This window comes from Calypte anna, chromosome 3 (assembly GCF_003957555.1).
Source record: "Calypte anna isolate BGI_N300 chromosome 3, bCalAnn1_v1.p, whole genome shotgun sequence".
Lineage (NCBI taxonomy): Eukaryota > Metazoa > Chordata > Aves > Apodiformes > Trochilidae > Calypte > Calypte anna.
This window is the reverse complement of record NC_044246.1, coordinates 21,480,559-21,502,739: the sequence shown is the minus strand read 5'-3', so window position 1 is coordinate 21,502,739 and position 22,181 is coordinate 21,480,559. Positions and strand designations below refer to the sequence as shown.

Below are 22,181 nucleotides of genomic sequence, written 5' to 3'. Positions count from 1 at the left end.
TTTCTTAACACTCCTATATTGCAGAGAATGCAAATGGGGTCTGGTTGTTAATGTCTCTGTCCATTTCCTTCAGTGAATGGACATTCATTGAAGCAAAGAAGGCTGCCTGCCTGTTGAGAATCTGGGAGAGAAGTTACAGTGTAAATGAGGCAGCTGTTACAGGACCTTAGCAACTCAAGGTGTATACTGCTTAAATGGCACGTGTTAGCCAATATGTTGTAAAAATCTATTTTTATTTTTTTTTCTTTTTTCTTCTCTAGTTTGTTAGCACAGTGAGTAAAATACTAGCACTGTGAAAATTAATCAGAGTCATGGTGGAAGGACTTCAACTCTGGGCATTTTGCCTTTGTAGTCACTGTGGAATCACGTAATGCTGCTGTCATCCTTTGACGTAATTCAACAAGGGATAGATGCTTGTATTGGGTTAACAGAGTTATCTTACCTCTGTATTCAAAACTGATATGAAATGTCATAAATTTGGTGTAGTGTGCTCCGTTCACCAAAATACCATTCTCTACAGTGACTTTTACAGTAACTTTGGTTTGTTCTGTTTCTGTTGTTCTGATGATTATTGTTACAGTGAGAATATACTCTTCAGGTACTCCATAGTGAAGTTACTATTGAAGCTGGGGTTGTAGATTAATGCTCTAGAAAATGGTGTAGAGCAACAGAACAGTACAGAAGATTTGATGGCTTAGCTTCCTTATAAAGCCTGGTGGAAGTGTCGGCAGAGTTCCTGCTGACTGGATATGTGCAAAGTCTTGCCAGATTTGTGAGGATTAGTGGGCATATTTCGTAACCCAAGCAGTAGCTGCTTCAGGTTCTGTGTATTTTACTGTATGCCAGTTTGATTATCTCCCACTACGAAGTTGTAACAACAGCACTCATTTCCTTGTTTTAAAGCATTGATTTCCAAAGGTCAGTGTTCACTCTCAGAAGTCACAGGCCAGCATGCTGCCAGTCAGGAGTTGATCCCATGTAGTTGCACAGAAATTGTAAGTCTGTAGATTTTTACAGCAGTTTTGCAGGTAAATATATTTACATGTGGGTGACCAAGTTTTGATGTTGATCGTTTCATGCTTTTGGGAATTACTGCTTGAAATGTTGTTTTTCTAAACTATCCCACTGTCATAGGCTTTTCACAAAACAAGAAAATAATATTTTACTGCTTTGTATCTGAAGTGATGTATTAAGGTTGTACAAGTTTATAAATGACTTTGAGAATAGAAAATAACTATTTTGTGACAAGGTTGATTGTAGCTTGAGTGAATTTAAAATCCAGTATTAACAGTGGTTCTGTATGGTCTCATTTTTTAAGTTACAAAAATCATGTACACCATATCAAGCATGTAGGAATAGTTGGGCTGTCTAGACAAATCCAGTTTTAATGACTGTGCAGGTTATAAACCCTGCATGTGTTGCATGATATTGTGCATTGTGTAACATAGTGATTAAATTTTAGGCTTTTAAGGACCATTGGAAGTTACTGGGACCAGAACTCGCTTCAAAGTTAGGACAGGTTGCTCAGTGCCATGTGAGTTTTGAAAAATGTCCAAAGAGAGGGATTCCACCCTCTTGCTGGAGCATTCTTTATTGTGAATGTCTTTTTTTTCCTTTTTTTTCCCTAATACCTGATTGGGATTTTTTTTTTTTTTGGCTGTTGGCCTTGTGACTTGCTGCACGTTGCTGATAGAGGCTGGCTCTGCTTATCTTTATTCCACTTCTAGTTAGTGGCAGTCTGCAGGTAGCACCTGAGTTACCTGTGTGCTGTCCAGGCTGAAAAAAATGTAGTTTCCACAGGCTTTCTTGGTGTCACGTCCTTGTAGGATTTATTGGCACCTTGCTGAACTCTCTTAATCTCTGTTTCTTTTAAGGGAAGAGTGTGTGTGCACTGCAAAAATGCACACAGTATTTCCAGATGGGAGCTGACAACTGCTGAGCAGAGGGAGGTAGTCACTTCCATTGACCTGCTGGCTGCACTGCAGCTATTGTGAGTGTGGTGGCTAATCAGCTGTATGAGAGTGGCTGCAGTCCAACAGTTGCTTTCAGCTGGCTGAAGCACTGGGGTTTTCCCCCATGCTTAACTACCCAGCTCCTTTATATATATATATATATATATATATATATTCCCTCTCTTGTGCTAGCATTAGCACTTCTTGTAGCCCTGTGGCAAGCCAGAACCAAATCAAGAAGCTAATCCAAGTTGAAAGAGATCAATGTATTTTGTCAGATCAATTTTCTGTTCCAGGTGACTGTTCAAAGCTTTGAGCTGACATGGGGAAAGTGGATGAGAGAGGCATGGGACTGCTCACTTACTCTTGTGTTGACCTCTGCTCTGTAGTAGGCAAGAGTGTTGAAAGGGAGGCAGAGGCTTTAAGGCCAAGTAATAACTGGGCCCCAGAGGATTAGCCTGCATAGCTGAGGTTTCCTTGTCAGTTTTACTGCTTTCACCTTTTCTTATATTCTGTTTGCAAGCATGCAATAAAGGGTTATTTCCCAAGAGGAATAGGTAGTGCTGCTTCCACTAGTACCTGTCACCCAAGTTGAAGTAGATGCTAAGTTCATCAGTGCAGTAGTTGGGGTAAAGGCTTTGCTAATAATAAGTTACAGGGAATATCCGTGCTTGATTGTGACTAATTAGTAAGGATTGCCCTTTTTAAGGGCAGAGCTGAGTTTGACCTACTTATGAGTCTGTTTTCTTTTTTAATTTTTTTTTTTTAAAAAAGAACCTGTAGAGCAGTATTGATGATAGCTAGTTATATCTTACCTTGTAACAGCTCTCCAGCAGGTTGTGTGAATCTTCCCAATGTGTATTTCTCCTAAATGTCTCTAGTGTGGTCTCTTTTCAGTGCTGTGGACACACTGATGGCCCAGACAAACCTCACCTGGAGCCTCCACCCACACCCCTTGCCCATGGGCTGAAGCCCATGTCAGCTGATGGAAATACAGAGATGGGACAATCTTTAGGAGTCTGTGCCAGTGGTCTCCAAATATTTTTAATCACGCACACTATCAGTAAAAGTTTTTTGAGCATGCACCCCCAGTATCTGTATATTCGTTTATAAATTATATGCATGTACTACTGAAAGTTGAATACTTTCTTCTTGCACACACTGCACTTTGGAGACTGCTGGTCTAGGCTATGGAACTAATCCTCTAATTCCACTCATTTTATTTGAGTATTATTTTCAAAATGTCCTGCCTTAATATGGTTTATACTTATTTCATGAATCAGTCATTGATTTGGCCTACTGTAAGTTAACAGTGAGGAAGACAGAATTTAGAAATGAGAAATGAAATAGAATGAAATGTATAGAAATGAGAAAACCTAAAAAGTTGGCAGGAAAAGCAGCAAACTCTTCTACCATTTGTGCTGTTGGAAACACGTTAGGAAAATTTCACAGGGTAGGGTTCCTTTTATTAACACACTTTTAAATTATCATCTGTGTCAAGGTTATGTGTTGTCCTCTTTTCTAAGTAGACTGAATGAGTAGTTGCTTTTGAGTGTGCAAGGACTTGGTCTGATTGCATGCCTCCACTGCTGTGGTCTTGAAGTCAATCCTCATTGAAAATCTGCATAAAATAAAAAATCAACCCTGCAGTTATGTGGTTATGTGTAACTTGGGTATGTGTGGTGAAATAGGAACATAATTTAGTCCAGATAGGTAGATTTGTGGCTTCCTTGGTATCTTGATTGTTCTTTCAGAGACTGTATGTGTGCTGTTTAAATTGCATGTTGGTGCTGTAGTATTTCACGAAAGCACTGCCATGCAGCATCACAGTAGTGTAGTGTTATATAGTCATCATCATTTGTCAGGATATTGAGGTGCTAGTGGTTGGTCTGTGCTTTATTTGCAGTTTTCAGGGTACATATAGGCTCTTAGACTGTGAATGCTGATGAGAACAACTTCAGAATGTAGCAAGAGCAATGTGTGATAGGTGTGTTTGTAGCCCTCTGATAGTATGTTGTTCAGCTCTATAAAAACTTAGTAATGATTTTATACAGATTAGCTCATTGGTAAACAATCACAGAAAAAAATGTTTTTTTTTCATATGTGTATAGAATTTTGTTAGTGGTTAAAGCTTGCTAGCTTGTGATTCTTGGTGTTTATCAAAAATGTAGCTGTTTCTTCTTTGGATTTTATTGTTTGTCATAAAACTAGTAGGACCTGGGTAGATTTTTCTAATGGAGAAAAACAAGAGATTGTTTTTATTAATAAAGCCAAGTCCATTTTCAGCTCAATAGCTGAAGCGTGAAGACATTATGTTACTGCTAAGATTCTCTTTCATTGGTGTTTTCATGCAATTTACTTTCCTTAATATTTTTATGTGCAGGTTTTCAAGAATTTAGTGAGCTTACCAAGTTTACCTAATAAGTGTTAGTAGTTTTAGTACCCACAGGAGGACTCCTTAAACAACGTTCTGTGTGGTCACTCTTGATAGTTTTTGAACCCTTATTGTAGTATAATCACAGAGAATATTTGATAACCCAAAGACATTTTGTTGTATTTAAATAAAAAATGGTCAGAATTGCCATGGACAGATGAAATGGGATTTTCAAAACTAGAGGCAGACATGCAGTGTGAAAAAAAAAAAGAAAAAAAAAAAGATCATGTTGACTTTTGATAGAACTGATCGCTAGTCTTGGTTAGTTAAGATTCTTACAAACTCCCTCTTGAGAGAGGGATGTTCTGTTCAGATCCTAGAGGAAGTAACAGCTTCCCGTGAGTAGGACTAACAGTTAAAGCAGAATGCTGGTAACTTAATGCTAATAGCTTATTAGTTTATTCTTACTAATGCACATTTGCATTCAAATTTATTGACATAAAGTGTTCTGTTACTTGCTTAGTATTAAATTGCAAGATCAGTGCTCATGCTGGTAGCTGTATGCAACAGTAAGCAAATATAATAATTGAATCATGGGAGGAATTATTTTTAAGATGCATAATCACATCATGTATGCAGATTTTGTTAAAATTTGAGGTAGTTCTCTGTAGCTGTGCTCTGTTCTCTTGCTCTGAGGGAGAGGCAGTAGTGAGAGATCTTTATAGTGATGTATCCTGTGGCTCTGCTTCAACCTTGCTTTAAGCTAAAGCACAGAAGACTGACACAAAATTCTGAATGAGGCTATGCAGTATAGAGGACAGGGTATCCTCTGCTAGTCTGTAGTATAAAACAGTTTCAGAGTCGGTGAAGTAAAGATTCAAGAAAGAGATCACAGAATCACAGGACAGCTGAGGTGGGAAGGGAGGTCTGGAGGTCACCTCATCCGATGTCCTGCTCAGAGGCTCATCCAGAGGAGGCTGCTCATGGCTGTATTCCAGCTGAGTGCTGGGTAACTTCAAGGTTGGAGACCTTATAACCTTGCTGGGAAACCACTGCTGATACATGGCTACCCACAGAGTTTAAAAAAAAAAATAATCTGGTATTTAAATAGGTTTTGTTGTTGTTTAGATTTGTGCCCCTTGTCATTTGTTCATTTACTGGATACCACTGAGAGAAGTTTGGCTCAGTCTTTCCAGCCTCCCACTAGGTGTGCTTTACACATGGGTAAGATTCCCCTGTAGCCTTCCATTCCCCTGGAAGCAGCTGAGTGCTGCTGCTCTCAGCCTCTTGTGTAACACATGCTCCAATCCCTTCATTGTCTTGATCATTACAGAAGTCTGTACAGAGGAGAGACTGAAGAATGATTCATATGGATCTAGTCAGGGAGAGTAAGTTTCTGTTTGGCAAGAAGTAAGAGATTAAAATGAAATAAACCCAAAACAATACTAATAAATTTGAGTGCTAAGTATGATATCAGACTTTTAAAAGGGAAATAGAGAAAACAAGCAAGCATGGAATGCACAGTGATCAGTTTCATGTCATTAGAAGATACTTTGAAGATGAGGTGGAATCACCAGATGGAAGCTAGGGTACCAAGAGATTTAGGAAATGCTTGTATCAGTTGATAATTGAACTGATGGATTAGATGGGCTTGTTACAGAGGGAATAAGGGAGGATAAAGTGGTCCTGAGAGTTACTGACAGGGAAAAGTGAGAAGGTAGAGTCTCAGATAACATTCTGAGAGTTACAGTAAAGAGGTAATGGAAGCTTTGAAGAAACAGTGACCAGAGGAAGAGCGATGGAACGTGTTTGGTACAGGTAGTGTGCAACTAAGTAGGTGCTGCCTAAAAGAGCTGGGAGTTGGTGGTTGATATTGTGAACCTAAAAATGCTCTGCACCTGGTGAATGGGTGCTTTTGTTCAGTTTGACTTATGCAAATTCAGAACTCTGCAATATTAAACATAAGTTTGGTTAAGTGTTTTTCTCAGTGTTGTTGAGGAGAAACTGTGTGTGGCCGTATTGTCACTATCAGTAGCTAAGAAAGGCCTGATAAAAATAGTGTTCTTTTTAAGAGTTTTTAATGTCTTGTCTGTAGTTTTGGTTCTGGCCTGCAACAGTGCTATAGTGACATTCACCTACATTTTTTTATCTTTATGGCTCGTCATTACTGTAGCCACTAATTTGCAACACTCTTTGTAGGTTCTCTAGTGTTCAGTCATTCTCTCACTGGATTTATCTGCAACTAAATTCCTGTGGAATCATTTTAATTGGAGTCTTGAGGTTGCATTAGGTGTTGATTTTTTTGCTACGTTTTTTAAGTTACAGAAGTTCTGTTTCATTAGTCTGGTTAATAACATTGCACGGGATTTTCTGTACCATTACCTGTAACTGAACTTGATTTTGAGATAAATCAGTGGACCTCTGTAGAAGGTGCAGGTTTATTTAAGAACTTTGCTAATAGTAGACATCTGTCAACTTCACAAATTAAAAAAAAACAAAACAAAACTATTTTAAATTTGTTTTATTGCTGAAAGCAATCTTTTGTCTGATACTGTATCAAATATCCATCCTCTTCCATTTTGTTCCAGTTGTCATGGATGATGACGATGATGAATCCTGTCTCCTTGATCTTATTGGGTAAGTTTTCTTTAAGCAATTTTTTTCAGAAAAGTTAGGGAAAATAACTTTGAAAAATCATCTTCTACAAGGTGATTCTATCTCAGTAGTGTCTTGGGACTAGGTGACTTGCAAATGAACCGGGTAGCTATCAATGCATCCCTTCCTCCATGTGGAGATGTATCACAAAGCCTTCAGTCCCAGTGAGTGCTGTCTAACAGTTCCCTTGCTGGCATTCTCTTCAGGAGAGGCTAAGGAATGAGTATGTATGGAGGTTGGAGTCTCTTCTCAGCTGTGATAATACGAAGTTTTGAAGCACCTTACTTAGATGTTACAATGTCAATGCAAAGAACTGTATTTTTTGACTAAAAAAATGAGGACTCTTATTTTTTTAGTACTGGAACGAGATACTTTGTTTACACTATGCTTGTTTTGAAGGCCGAAGTAAAATTACTCTTAGTTTAAATAATTTATTCATGTGGCGTGTATTTGCATAAAAATGTTAGAAAAATAGAAGTGCTTTGTTACTTTATTGTTTCTGTAGCAGGTTTATTTGGAAGTTGACAATTCTATATTGCAGTCTCAAAAAATAAAACAACTGAAGCATTAGCAAGATTTTTGTGGATTTTATATATGACAAGTTACTTTTCTTTGGCTAGCATTCATGTCAGTATTCAAGAACAGATAATGTGCTATAATGCATTTAAAATGTAAGAAGAAAGTGTCATACATTATACTTTATAACTCTGCTAGAAATCAGTATGATGTCAGTCTTGCAGCAGCTTCTAAAAGATCGTCTCTGCTTCACACAAGATTTTTTTACTGTCTTAAGTGTAGTAAATGAGTAGGCCTTGTACCTTTCTCACACACTCAAAGCTTCCAGCAAAACCAGTGAGTGCTTTAACTTGAGGAAAAAAAAAATCACCAGAGTGACTGCTGTAATTTGAGGATTACTCTGTGGATGCTGTAGCAAAAGCATTGCCAGAAATGGCTCACAGCTATATTCTGTGAAGTGTACTCTGCCAGATGGCTGATTGTGTTGGTATAAACACACATCCTGCTTGGAACATAGAGATGGTAATTGACTGCATGGGACAATTATGTGCTCTGTCATGAGGGTGAATCACATGGATCCTGGTACAAGTTCACAGGTGGTCCAGAAAATGAAGTGCTCTCTATACAGATGTTTGTGTGAAAAATTAGTGTTCTTCCTGCTGCTTAAGCATCTAGAAGAATGGAAGACAGCATTTTTTCCCATCTGATCTTTGATTTTGGTAAGCACCATCTAAAATTCCTTCCTTACTAAAGACAATATTTAAGGTTATAAAGTATTCTTAATTTTTAATTATATTTTTCATTATGGAAAGCCAGTGAATGTAATTAGTATTAAACAGCTTGGCTATTGATCAGTAAAACTCAGAAGCATGATAGAGCCATTTATAATTTCTGTTCTCCTTAATTTTTGAAATTAAATGTAATTACTATAAAAATGTAATTTTCGTTTGAAAATACATGCAACCATTTCTATGTTGTAAGCATAACTGTATGATGAAGTCCATGCCAAGTACTGTCTCCTTAACACATCCTTGGTAGACACCAGTGCACTTTGTTTAAATGAAAAAAACCAAAACAGACATATAGAGGTTATTTATATTTTTAGAAGAGTAGCTGTAAACCTGAAAGATCCTTAACTTGTTTTCTCTTTATTTTCTAGGATGATCAGGAGAGGAGAAATGTTTTGAATTAATATTTTTTAATATGAGAATCTCAAAACTGCATTATTACCACTTGTTAATCAATAAAGATGTTTTAAAATTAAAAAAACCTCCATGTCAGTTTACTCTTCATGCTAATGAATGCCTTGGGAAGTGCTATATGATTTTTTAATTAAAATAGTCCTATGTAACAAAGCTTTTAAGTGTTTTTTAATGGGTCTACATGTGTAATTACATTAATATGTTTTTTATTTGTTCGATTTTCCAACAGTATCATACTACATTTTTAATCTGAGTTGAATTCAGTGATAGTGCTGAGTTAGGAAAACGTACTGAAACTGTGCTTCATAATACTTGATCACTTATTTCTGTGATTGATTTCACTTTGAGAAGGTGTTGCTTTATTCTCCAAGTGAAGGGACTGTTGCTCTGCAAGCTCAAGTTTGTGTTAACTTAAGAGTGGCAGAAAACATGCTAAAGATTCAGGTTTTAAATCCCCTGTTCACTTACACACTAGGTAAGCAGGCATGATAGTTCATCTCTGTAGGAGAGATAGTATCTGTTCTACTTCTCATGGTGTTTGGTGGTACTCTTTTCCTTAGGTTTTGTACTCTGTGTTTTCATAAAATACGTGCGTGGCTTTAGAGTATGAGTAAGACCCTCATAAAGAGAAGTAAAGTGGAATGCAGCTAAAATTCTGTGGTGATCATAGTTTTTTGCTTGAAATGCTTGGTACAATGACACAAGTGCGATTAACATCTGAAAATTGTGCTGATACAGGAACAGAGCATCAGGTGGCATAAACTTTCAGCTTTGCATTGGAGTCAAAGGAATGTATTTTTACAACAAACCTGATTTATATAAATACTGTATCTGACTTAGTTAAATTACCCTCATTAGTAGAAAGGTTTTTCAAAAAGTGCTAACCTTTTGTTTTTTCCCCCCCTTTAAGGGACCCACAGGCACTGAATTATTTTCTACATGGGCCTAGTAGTAAATCTGTAAGTAGCATTCCTTTGTATTAAACATTCATAAGTTTCATTGAGTGTGTTATTTCTGAACATTTCTTTCTCTTACCAGAGCAATGAAGACTTGACTAATGCAGAATATTCTGTAGCCAACTCAAATTCAATTTTCGCCAACTCCAATGTAAGTGGTTGGGAGATAAATTTGTATTGGGATTGCATGCTTCTGTTATGGCTTTACTTGACTTCTATAAAACTGAATGAACTAGATGTGGAATTTGACCTTTTTCCTCTGAAAACTCTGAATGCTAACATGTAACCACCTCATGCTGTTAATATTTTTAGCATTTAATTGGGCTTTCAGTGGGGAAGTAATCAAAAGATACTGCACTGTTGGGCAGTGTTTTGTAAATACATAAAACAGCTTACTGAGCAGTGAAAGTGTTCTCTGATGTAACTCTCTCCAGTAAACTGGACTTGTTGGACTAGATGACTTTCCAGATTCCTTCTGACCCATGTTTCTTTGATTTATTGGTGTATTTTTTTTTAAATCACTGAGTTCTACATCCCACAATTCATTTATTTGAATACATAGAGTAGGGTTTCAGTATTAATTTCTTTCTGTTGTACTCTTACCTTGACTCCTTTAGTCCCATCTTCCTAACAGTTAGTGGATGTACTCATAGGTGTGAGACTTTAAATAATTGACATAAATCCTGAAAACTGTTCTGTAGATGGAAAAGTAGTGACTGTTCTGTATCCACACTAATGAGATGTGAAGTGTTTGCCCTGTCCTTCCCCTTCCAGTACCATTATTAAATATTTAATGATAGAATAATCATACTTAGAGTGACAGTTCTTTCTTTGGATAAGCTGTTTGGGATACTGGTATGGGGTAGGGTACCGAGAGTAATAGGGTGTGCCCAATTTTCAGCTGATCAGGAACAGTGGTTTCAACTTGGCACCAGGCTTGCCATTATGGATCAGCAGCTTCCTGTATGCAGTATGGCAGAGGTGAGTTTTGAGGACTCATCCTAAGAAAAATCATATTATGGGGAAAAAAAGGATGAATAAGAAAAAGCTTTTTCACTGTGAGGGTGACAGAACACTGGAACAGGCTGCCCAGTGAGGTTGTGGAGTCTGGTTCTCTGGACATTCAAAACCCACCTGGACATGTTCCTGTGTGACCTACATTAGGTGGTCCTGCTCTGGCAGTGGGGTTGGACTTGGTGATCTCTCAAGGTCCTTTCCAGCCCCTCACAATCTGTGATTTCTGTGGTATAATTTGCATTTGTCATAGTCTCTAAGCTTTCTAGTTTTTATTGTCATTCTGATAAGCATGAGCAGATGGTAAGGTGTTAGGGATGTATTTCTGGTGTGTTTTCAGAAAGTGAGTTTTCGGAGTAATTTTGGGGCAGTCAGAGATTCCTGGAAAAAGTAGCATTGTTGCCTATGGAAGACCAGTTGGAAGAAATAAAAATACTTAGTGAAAGTCAAAAGATCATTCTGGTTTATGAGACTGGGTGGGTCAGAGGAGGTGATAGGTAGGCTAGAAGATGTGATCAGAGGAGCAGGAGTTTCTGGTGTGTTTTCCTAGGATGGCTTACTGTATTTTCATTCTCCAGCATTTGTTCCTCTCATGCTGTCTTCTCATCCTTTTGTATCTTCATAATGAATACCAATGTCATCTTGTCTTCCCTCCCCTCCTTACTTGAGACCTCTGTATTGACCTACGTGAAGAACAGCTTGATTGCAAACATAAAATTTCTGTAGAGCATTGTGAAAGAACAAGAGGTATATAAATATAGTTCTACAGTCTCTTTTTTATAACAAAAGATACCTGAAAAGTTGAAGGCTTCTGAATTCTTCAGCATTGAAGTTTTTGCAGCTACAGATTCCTGGTTGGTTTCCTTGGGTGATCGATCATCAGTGTCCATTACAAACCTCACACAGAGGGTTCCTTAGCCATTGCTCTATTTTCCAACTTCCTCTTATAGCACAGTGTAACAGCTTAAGAGAGCAGAATATTAATGGAGCCAACGACAGTAAGGCCCTGTTTGGTAGGCAGAACCACAAGGTTGCAGAGGCAGTAATTTCTTGCTGAAGTTAGTATGGTGTTCTGTGTGACTGAGTCTGGGCAGCAGTGATTCAGATGTTAACTTGTGAAGTCCCTGGTTCCAGTTTATGCACATAAAATCGGTTTTGGATATTAAACAGTCCTGGGAGCAGGGAATGAAACTTGGGATTCTTCATTCCAGTGGGGAAATCTCAAGCAATTAATATTGATTGCAAGAAATATTATTTATTCTTACTGCTGCTATTATTAGTAGTACTTAATAGTTGTATTGTTAGTACCAGCTAGAATAGCAGTAACTTAAGCCTTCTATATTATACAGTTGTGAAAGATTTCAGATTGGCCATTGTCACTGGAGACAACTTAAAGATGCAATAGGGAATTCTCTACAAGAACCTGACATGATGAGTCCTAGTATTGCCCTAGTTAGTGTCTCCTTTTCGCTCTGCCTGATAGTAGCTATGTACAGTTGAGAACATGATTTGTAATTTTACGTGTTTTTATGAGGTGCAGACACTGAGACATTCAAGTACTAGTTTTAATTCCTCCTGTTAACATAAAAGTAAAAAAAATATTGTAAAATTATAATTGTATTTTTCAAATACTGTTTTGAATTTTAAGAACAGTCTTGTAGTATGTTAAATCATGATCAAAGTTCCATAAAATAGACAGGCTGATTCAGAGACAGATTGACATGAAATTCTGAAAAAATACATTTGGGGAACTGAAGTTAGGGTGGGGTTGTTATTACATATGATAATTATAGCTTGCAACATCTCCACACTTTTTATATGAGGTGAAAACAAGCATCTGTGACCTTCAAGGAGTGGAGGCTCATAGTATGAATGTAACTGTTAATTCCACACCTGCATTTTGCATTTATCCTGACCTAAAAAGGAGCAGGATGTTGGTTTTGAGTAATTGAGATACAATTTTACAATATAGAATGGTGTAGTCTTGTCTAACTAAAAACTATTTTAAGTATTACTGTGCTTTTAAATTTGTCATTCCACTTGCAGTGACCTGATATTTGTGTTGCCTAGAGTTTCTGGGCATAATTTTTTTTGGAAGACTCTAATGACAGTAGGCCAAAGTAGATTCTTTTCCTTATCACAGTATTTATGTATGTAGATGTGAAGGATTTTTTCATTCAGGCTGATACTTAATATTTGCTGTAGTTTCAATGATCATAGTTCTCCATAAACTTTGTATTAGTATAAACCATGAAGTCTGTAGCATAGTTTTTCTTTCTGCATTCTTTCTAAAATCTTCCTGAAAGAAGGATTAGGTAATTCCTTAACTTTGTGAAATAATCATTAGTTTGCACTGTGTGACTGCAGAAATACTGGTAGGATTTTAGACACGTATTGATCTCATTTGATGGAGGAAATCAGTGAAAGAGCAGTTTCCTCCTGCCTGTTCCCTGCTACTGCTGTTGCTACTGAAGCCTTGTCCCAGGTTGAGTCACAGTGGAGATCTTTTCACTCCTCCTTTCTTTTATCCTTTTGTCCATGCGGTGCTCAGCTTGAGGAAGGGAAAATGGTACATCAAGAGCATGTCACAGCCTCTTGAAACGGTGCAGCTGCAGAGCTGAGCACTCTGGAGTTGGGAGATGTGAGAAGTGACAGCAGAGTAGTGTCTCCAGCAGTCTGTTATGAGGGCATGAGTTGGATGTAAGTGACGCATGTGTTTATGCTGGCCCACTGTATGGGGTGAATGTCACCTTATATACATACTATGCAAAGAATGTAATTTCTAAAGTTTGCTTGCATGAAGAAAAGCTTAATGGGGAAAAAAAGGAGACATTGCAGTTTCTGAAAATTACTTAATTCTTGTTTTGCGTTTCAGAACACTGATCCTAAGTCATCTGTAAAAGGTGTGAGCGGTCAGCTTGGAGAGGGGTCTAGTGATGGACTGCAGCTGTCCAGTAGCCTTCAGTTTCTTGAAGATGAACTTGTATCTTCTCCTTTACCTGATCTTACTGAGGATCAGCCTTTTGATATACTTCAGAAGTCCTTGCAGGAGGCCAATATTACTGAACAGACTTTGGCAGAAGAGGCATATTTGGATGCCAGTGTAGGTTCTAGCCAACAGTTTGCACAAGCTCAGCTTCATCCTTCTTCATCAGCATCTTTTACTCAGGCTTCTAATGTTTCTAATTACTCAGGTCAGACGTTGCAACCTATAGGAGTTACTCAAGTGGTACAGCAACCTGTTGGAGCATCTTTTGCAAGCAATACAGTTGGTGTGCAACATGGCTTTATGCAACATGTTGGAATTAGTGTTCCCAGCCAGCATTTGTCTAATAACAGCCAGATCAGTGGTTCTGGGCAGATACAGCTAATAGGTTCATTTAGTAATCAGCCTTCCATGATGACCATTAATAACCTTGATGGATCTCAGATAATACTGAAAGGTAATGGTCAGCAAACGCCTGCAAACATGAGTAGTGGCCTCTTGGTTCATAGACAAACTCCAAATGGTAACTCACTGTTTGGCAACTCAAATTCAAGTCCAGTAGCACAACCCGTAACCGTTCCATTTAACAGCACAAATTTCCAGACATCATTGCCTGTCCATAATATCATCATTCAGAGGGGTTTGGCACCAAACTCTAACAAAGTTCCCATTAATATCCAACCAAAGCCTATCCAGATGGGTCAGCAGACTGCTTACAATGTGAATAACTTGGGAATACAGCAACATCACGTACAGCAAGGGATTCCGTTTGCATCTGCAAACTCACCTCAGAGTTCAGTAGTCGGTCCTCATATGTCTGTTAATATTGTTAATCAACAAAATACAAGAAAATCAGTTACACCTCAGGCAGTCAGCAGTGCTGGAGGTAGTATTGTTATCCATTCTCCTATGGGACAGCCTCATGCACCTCAAAACCAGTTTCTCATACCTACAAGCTTGTCTGTTAATTCTAATTCAGTTCATCACGTCCAGGCCATAAATGGACAGCTTCTTCAGACTCAGCCTTCCCAGCTGGTTCCTAGCCAAGTGTCTGCTGAGCATGTAATGCTCAACAGGAACTCTGCAAACATGCTGAGAGCCAACCAGTCATATTCAGGACAGATGCTGAATAATCAGAATACAGCTGTCCAGCTTGTTTCCGGCCAGACATTCACAGCTCCAGGGAACCAAGTTATAGTAAATCATGGAACTTCACAAGTTGTTGGTGGACAGGTGCCACTGCAGCAGGCATCACCAACGGTCTTGCATTTGTCACCCAGTCAAGCTAATGTTTCTCAAGGGAGATCGAGCTTTACTACTATGTCACCTGGGCAGTCTACAGCCTCAAGTATGTCAGCATCTAATCGATTTGCTGTTGCAAGTTCGTCGGGTTCAGTACATCCTAGCTTGGGACCATCAGTTCAGTCTGTGGCATCAGGAGGAAATTTTGCAGGAGATCAGCTCACACAGAACAGAACTCAAGTTCCCATCAGTGCATCACATCGTCTTCCAGCATCCTCTTCAAAATCTGTAAGCACCTTCAGCCACACGTCAGCTGGAGTAACACAACAGCAGTTCACCTTTGGTCAGGTAAGAAAGCTGCTTGAGCATGTAGCCTGAGAAATGCTTCTAATCTATGCTAAAATTGGGTTAGCTAAGTGTTATGGTTGGTGTTAATACAGAGAACATTTTTGCTGGTTTGCATTGTTAGAAATACTGTGGAAGTGCTAAAAATTACTGTAACACAAAGACATAATTTCACTTGGTATTCTCTAAAGTCTATTACTGACTGAATGAGCCTGTCACTTTTATTAATTCAGAACACTTATTGGTGATTTATAGTAGCATTTTCAGAACTGCTTTGCACTGATCTATATTTGCTCCCATTTAAAGGAGTTAATGTTGTAAGATTATAAGGCTGTGTGGTCTCCTGAAAATCTTACCATGGAGCTAGATGTAAAGGCACCGGTACATTCTTAGCACCTAGGAGTATTTTGACCTGACTAAAAACTATGCATGCGTTTTCAAGGTTTTACATATTGAAATTAGAGATGAAAAGGTTTCTTGGGTTACTTCCCATACAATTAATTCATTAACATATAACCTTTTTGGCATTTTGCGTGTCTGTAGCAGCGAAATGCTTTCAAACATGAAGCAAAGAAAAGGCAAGAGATGTTTCTTTGAATCCTTAAGAGACAATACCTTTGAAAGCAGTTTGCAAAAGTGTAACATTTAAAAATATCTTCTATATGTAGGGGTCTTCTTAATAATTTAAAAAAAATACTTATGTTTAAGGTGAGAACTGGTGTCTATTTTTGTCCATTTGATGCAGCTGCAGTTTATATTCAGCTCAGGTTTATTTTCACAAGTGAAAATGGAGTGACTTGTCACACAGTTAGCAATGTGCTGTTATTCAGTTTCCATTTTTTGCTTTTGTTTGTTTTCCTTGATCATTATAAAACACTGTTTATATCGGTATGCACTAATTATCATAGAGCTTTCTCTTTTCCCAAAGTACTGATGGATTTTTTTTTTAACAAAGACCCCAAAATGGTCTTAGAAAACAATGTGTATTTAGAAAAAAACGGATGAATGTGTTGTAGAACCAGATTTTGAGTCTTTGCCAAAACTGCCAGAGTAGGTAGTAAGATTTTATTTGCTGATGACTAAGGCCTGTCTGATGGTCTCTTCATGTGTCTATGTCTTCCTGTTTGTAGGATATGTGCCGTGTCAGTGAGTTTTCAGCAGTTTCTAAGGAATAATATTTGTTCTTGCTGTGAAAGATAATTTTGGTTTTGTGTTGAAATTTCAGAGCTGAAAGGGGAATTACAGAAAACAAATTTTACTGTTTACCAGAATCCTTTTAGTTTGTACTTGCATTTTAAACATTGTGCTGTATTGTAAACAGTGTATCATTTATATGCTAGACACTGGAGAGTGTGTTTTACTGTGGGTTTTTTGTTATTGTGGAACAGTGTTAAAACTGTGAAAAGCTGAGCTTTCTGAGGGCCATTTGGAGTGGTCTTCTAGAGTATAACTGAAGCATGTTTGTACTGCTAGTGCAATTTCTATTCAACTGTGATTTATTTCATAAAATTACTGAGCTTAGAACTCAGGAAGAGTTAAGATATCTGAAATGTAGGCACAGATAAGCTTGAGGATCAAAAAAGATGCGTAAAGCTGAATTTTAGTTGCCTTTTTTCTCTTTTTTTCATCTGTTCGTTAAAGCTTTCAATAAGCATTTGACTGTGTGTTTTGTTTTGGGTTTTTTTAATCTTCTTTTTTATTGTCTGGGGCACAGAAAAAAGCAATGAATCAGACATCTCCAGTTTCTGCATCGAAGACACAGGATAATTTGAGACAACCTCAGCTAACAAGTCTTCTGAGCAACACACTATCAGGTCAACTAAGGTCTTTTTAAAATCATTTTCTTAATTTTCTCCAGACACAGAAATTGTTTCTTATGTAGTGTGTAAAATTTGCCATGATGGCTTTTGCTGATAGGACCCTAAGGTCATCAGAATTTTATTTATAGAAGAATCCAGACTAAATTTTTCAGTATTGAATATGTGCTTTTATTTTTCACAACTGTGGTACTTCATTTTGTAGAGTGAAGAGTTGAAACTTCACAATAAGTAATAACTTTCCCTTCTATAAAAGCCAAAATTGCACCTTCTTTAGTTTTTCTTTATTTTTTTTTTCAGTTTAGGAATACAGAAATAACAAGTTTTCAAAACAGAGACACCTGCTAAAAATAGTATGAAACTTCTAGACCCTCTCTTGTGATGGATACTTCAGATAAAGAGGAAACAGAAATGTGTTTACAAGGTTATATGCAGGATGTTATCCCCTGGTTTGTTTTTGAGTGTGTCACTTGCATATAGAATAGTTAATGCAGTGTTCATGGCAAAATACTGGACTTTCCAAGCAGCAGCATGCTACTAAAAGAACAAAACCAGTATATGAAAAACTGAGAAATACTGTAACCTTGGGGTTTTTTTTGTATTGGGTTTCTTTTGTTGAAAAAAAAAAGATTCTTAGTTGTGCTGGTTGTAAAGTTGCAATGCTCTTTGAATTCCTGAGCAAGGCGTATGGATGAAGTCTGCACATCTAGAAAATGCAGGGGAAAATAAAAGGATAATGACTCTTGTGGAACTACTCTGAGAGCTCTAGAAAAATATGTTTTATATGGTTCAGGGAGATTAAGTACTGAAAAGCTTGAGAAATTGTACAGCATGTTTTTCAGTAAATTGTTGGGACACTGTGCTGGTGGTTCTTGAATTTCTTCTTACATTGCAGTACTATTTCTATCCAAGGATTTTTGTAGTGTGTAGAATAAAGGATCAGTGCTGTTTCACTTCTTCTCCACAGTATAGCTTCACTGATGTTTTTTAAGCATGAGGACATGTATCTTTCTCCTAAAAGCTAAAAACTCAAGTGAAATGATCAAGATAGGTAGGTAACATTCTGTTCTTGCTTAGCATGACAAGTCTTTTTAACATATTTTTTATAGGACAGGACTCTGGAGGAAAAATCATACAGCAATCTCTAGGAACAGCACAGCCGCAAGAAAAAGTAATAGGATCATCAGCAGTTCAACAGAGCATACAGGTAGAGGAGACTTCTGTATTTGTTTTCCTTTCCCTTAGAGTTTTAGTGAAGTTGGGATTGTTTCAACTCCATATTGATAATCTAGGAGTCCCTGAAGGTTTTTTTAGGGTATATGAAGTCACTCAGGCTTGTCAAACGTAATAAAATGTTGAGTATTTTTCAAACTGATACTCGAGTGTGTGGCTTCGAGATTAAGGCAATAAGTGGAAGCCAACTTTACTGTTCCCTGAAAACAATTTTATGTAACATAGCAATTCTTTGCTGATCAGGACATAAGTTAGACCTACTCTTAATTACTTCTTAAAATCTCTTCTATTACCAGTCTATTTGTGAGAGGATGGTTTGTGAGAAGCAGCAGAAAAATTCATCTGATCTTTGCCTGTTTTACTCTTCACTGGATTGTCATATTTATTTTTTTTTTTACCACCAAAAGTTCTCCTGTATGTGGCAATTGCATACAAAAATTTAGAAGTATATCCATGTTTTAGGGCTGGAAGCAGCAGCTTATTTGGAGAGGGAATACAAGAACTGGAGGGTGGAGGCAATCATTACATTCATGGACTGAGTAGCTGAGGGCAAGGAGTGAGGGTTTGACATAGGCTTGAGAGTGTTGGCTTCGTTGTGGATGAAACTAAAATACAAAATCATGGAAGAAAACACGGGAGGATGTGATCTAGAATTTTTTGTTCCTTGCTGTACATCAGCATAGTATGATGTGAATGTTTTCCCCTGTCTTATTGATACACAAGTAGATCAAAAGATGCTCACGGCAGTGCTCAGTTATGACTTCAGGCTGTTTTTCAAATTTTTGGTTAGATGTTCATTCTCCTGTGGTGGGGAATGCTTCCTTGTCTCTGAAGCTAAGAGATTTTGGACCAGCAAGAACCACTACACTGCAGTGTTCCTGCTTGATGCTGCTTGTGCTGTGCTAAGATAAATGCTCTGTACCACATGCTTTTTTGTTCTTCTGACCATGTTGTAGTTCAAAAGAGCTTTCATGCAATCTTTCTTTAAATCATAAATACCTTTTGCACTGTGACCAATTTCATTAAGTACAACTTGTTGACTAAAGAAACCCAACAACTTCGCATTAAAGACTCTTTGATCGCGAATGGTTTCTTTGGAAGAATATTTAGATGGTAATAATGCCTCTCATACAGTAGGAATAAGAGTGTTTACTCACATCTTAGGACAGTATTCCTTTGAGAAACCTTGGCTTCATAAACGCCTAAGGAAAGTAGAATATGATGTATATACCTGATGGATGACTTTATAGCATCAGCTCTGAAACAGAATTCCCAGAACCACTTTCACCTGCCACTCACTGTTACAATTCCTGAGATTTTGATGTGTGCAACCTTAGCCTGCTTTCAGATACTCTCATCTATCAAAATCAGGCAAGATGACATCAGCTGAGAAGTGCAGAGACAGTTCTTAAGAGCAGATTTGTTTGGAAAAGTTTTTAGCTGTACCTTTTCTTCTTTTCACCTGCTAAGTTTGATATCCAACCTTTTTTCTAGAGAAGTTTGTGCATGCACTACAGTGGAATTTGCCTACAAACAATATTTCAGACCTTTGGTTTATGAAAGAGAAGTGGCTTCCTTATTTCATTGATACCGTGTGCTGTGAGAACAGGAGATAATTGAAAGTGTTAATACTTAAGCAGTGGCCACACTTCTATTGGTGATACATTAAATTGGCAGAAGTTGGTGCTGAAACTTAGGCTTTGCAACAGAGAGGATATATTTTAATTTGTCTTTTATTTTGAACCTAGGTGGATGGTCATTTAGTTGGGCAGAAAAGGCCTGCTGCCAAACAGTTAACTAAAGGAGCTTTGTAAGTCATTCTTCTTTTGTAATTTTGTGGCAGATGTTTCTCTAACCTTAATTTCTTCTTAGTTTTTGTCAGTGTATAAACTTCTGCTAGAGTATGGGTTAATTATATATCATTAATTTTCCTTGTAGCATTCTACAGCAGTTACAGAAGGATCAGGTGCATGCTGTGACACCAGATAAAAGCCGGTTCAGATCACTGAATGATGCAGTTCAGAGACTCCTTTCATACCACGTGTGCCAGGGATCACTGCCAACAGAGGAAGACTTAAGAAAAGGTAATTTTTTTTCTAAAAATTGCCAGTAAGTTTGTAATAAATGTATTGAGAGAATTCTGTATGTAAAAGCAAGTAAGAAAGGGAACATTTTGAAATTTGCAGTTTATTGTAGAACACTAATTAAAAGTACATTCTTGTCTTTCTAGTGGACAGTGAATTTGAATCTGTAGCTACACAGCTTCTGAAGAGGACGCAGGCTATGCTGAACAAATACAGATGTTTGCTTATAGAAGATGCAATGGTAAGGTGTATCACCCAGGCACAATTTATGCTTATAGGATATGATTCAGTGTGTTAAAAAAATACATCTACAGGAAGGTGAGAGCTAGCATTACAGTTCATTTTGTTGATACTGTTTATCACCTTATGAAGGAGATAAATACATACATGAAGGTTTTAAAGATCCATATATATACATATATATATGTGCATGCACACTTAAAATCAGTGAAATGGGTTGAGTTTGTATTTCACATACCATCTAAGTAAGGATGCTGAAAGCAGGAACTTCTGCTCTCTGCTTATGCTTTTGCTCTTGTGCTGAACAGGCTGTGGTAGGCAGGCAGGTGGTTTCTATATATTTCTGCGTATGATAGAGCCTGAAAGAGTGTTGCAAATCTCCATTCAGAGGCCTCCATCTGTTATTATAATTAGAGCCAAATCATATTACAATTTATTTACTTCAGTGCTTTCAGAATTGCAGGGATGAGGTAAAAAGAAAACTTAAAAAGTTAATTTAATAATGTATTTTACAAGGGTCAGGAAATGTCATTGTGGCTTCAAACTTGTTAATTTTCAAGCCTTGGAAAGTTATGAATTTGAGTAAAATGGTCGTTAGAATCACTCTGCTTTAGAGACAGGAATTTGGAATGTGTTAGAATTAATATGGTTTTGGAATCCCGTAGCAGTCCCATTATAAAGAGATTCCAAGTATTTGCCAGTAATTGCAGGTACAAAGGGAGGTTGGAGGTCGAAATCTGTTCTTTTAACATCTGATATGTTGAATGGTAAATTCCATATAGTCATTTCAAAGAGGTTATTTTGCATAGTGTTCAGGTTTGGAACTTGTTCCCTGTGTTGTGATTTAGTAGCCAGTGAACTTTATTCTGCGGTGGATGGATCCACCTGGTTTGAAGGCATGGTCAGCAAAATGCAGCTCTGCACCAACTAGTTAGAAGGATGGAAGAGTAGTGCAGGGAGGAAACGATGCTAGGGTGGTGAGGTCCCATTGCAAGATTTTTGCTTTCTTTCTCTCTAAAATTAGAAAGATCCTATGTGATGTAAAACATGGTGATGTAGAGTGGTAAATGTACACAGTCCTGAAAAGGTGCAGCTCTTCTATTTGGAATAGAATCCAAATCTATTCTTGTTTTAAAATCTAAACCAATCTAATCTTGTTTTAAAATCTTTGACAAATAAAATGTGCTATAAAATGTGAATAATATTTTATGATTGAGTTACAGTAGTGGTTGGAGTCCCAGTCAAGGTCTTTGAAGATGCTGTGGAATTGTGAACATTTCCCACAAATACCTGATGAAACACATTCCTTTTCTCTGACGAGTAACAAAGCTGTAAATGTTTTGATTTGGTGGCAAATGTCTGAGTAAGTACAGAGATGGTAATTTTTTACTTTATTTTTTCTGCAGCGGATAAATCCCTCTGCAGAAATGGTTATGATTGACAGAATGTTTAACCAGGAAGAAAGGGCATCTCTGACCCGGGATAAGCGTCTTGCACTAGTGGATCCTGGTAAGTAAAGGTTAACTTCTGACTCTTGCAGAAGCAGTGCAAAAATGATTGTGACC

At 37.6% G+C, this 22,181-nt stretch overlaps 1 protein-coding gene across 6 annotated transcripts in view; it reads left to right on the top strand.

The window, feature by feature from the left end:
* The window catches only part of BICRAL (BRD4 interacting chromatin remodeling complex associated protein like), a 43,747-nt gene that overhangs the window by 17,211 nt on the left and 4,355 nt on the right, over positions 1 to 22,181 (top strand). For 2 of the 6 annotated variants that reach the window (XM_030446660.1, XM_030446659.1), the window contains exons 2-11: positions 6,915 to 6,963; positions 9,610 to 9,658; positions 9,738 to 9,806; positions 13,545 to 15,245; positions 16,957 to 17,056; positions 18,169 to 18,266; positions 20,041 to 20,102; positions 20,231 to 20,376; positions 20,523 to 20,617; positions 22,023 to 22,125. In XM_030446660.1, coding sequence (XP_030302520.1) covers positions 6,920 to 6,963; positions 9,610 to 9,658; positions 9,738 to 9,806; positions 13,545 to 15,245; positions 16,957 to 17,056; positions 18,169 to 18,266; positions 20,041 to 20,102; positions 20,231 to 20,376; positions 20,523 to 20,617; positions 22,023 to 22,125 — 2,467 coding nt within the window. In that variant the 5' untranslated portion in view covers positions 6,915 to 6,919. Of the gene's footprint in view, positions 1 to 1,892; positions 1,991 to 5,469; positions 5,551 to 6,914; positions 6,964 to 8,086; positions 8,217 to 8,656; positions 8,767 to 9,609; positions 9,659 to 9,737; positions 9,807 to 13,544; positions 15,246 to 16,956; positions 17,057 to 18,168; positions 18,267 to 20,040; positions 20,103 to 20,230; positions 20,377 to 20,522; positions 20,618 to 22,022; positions 22,126 to 22,181 lie in introns of those variants that run through there. The other 4 variants (XM_030446661.1, XM_030446658.1, XR_003987321.1 and 1 more) reach the window with 4 other exon arrangements.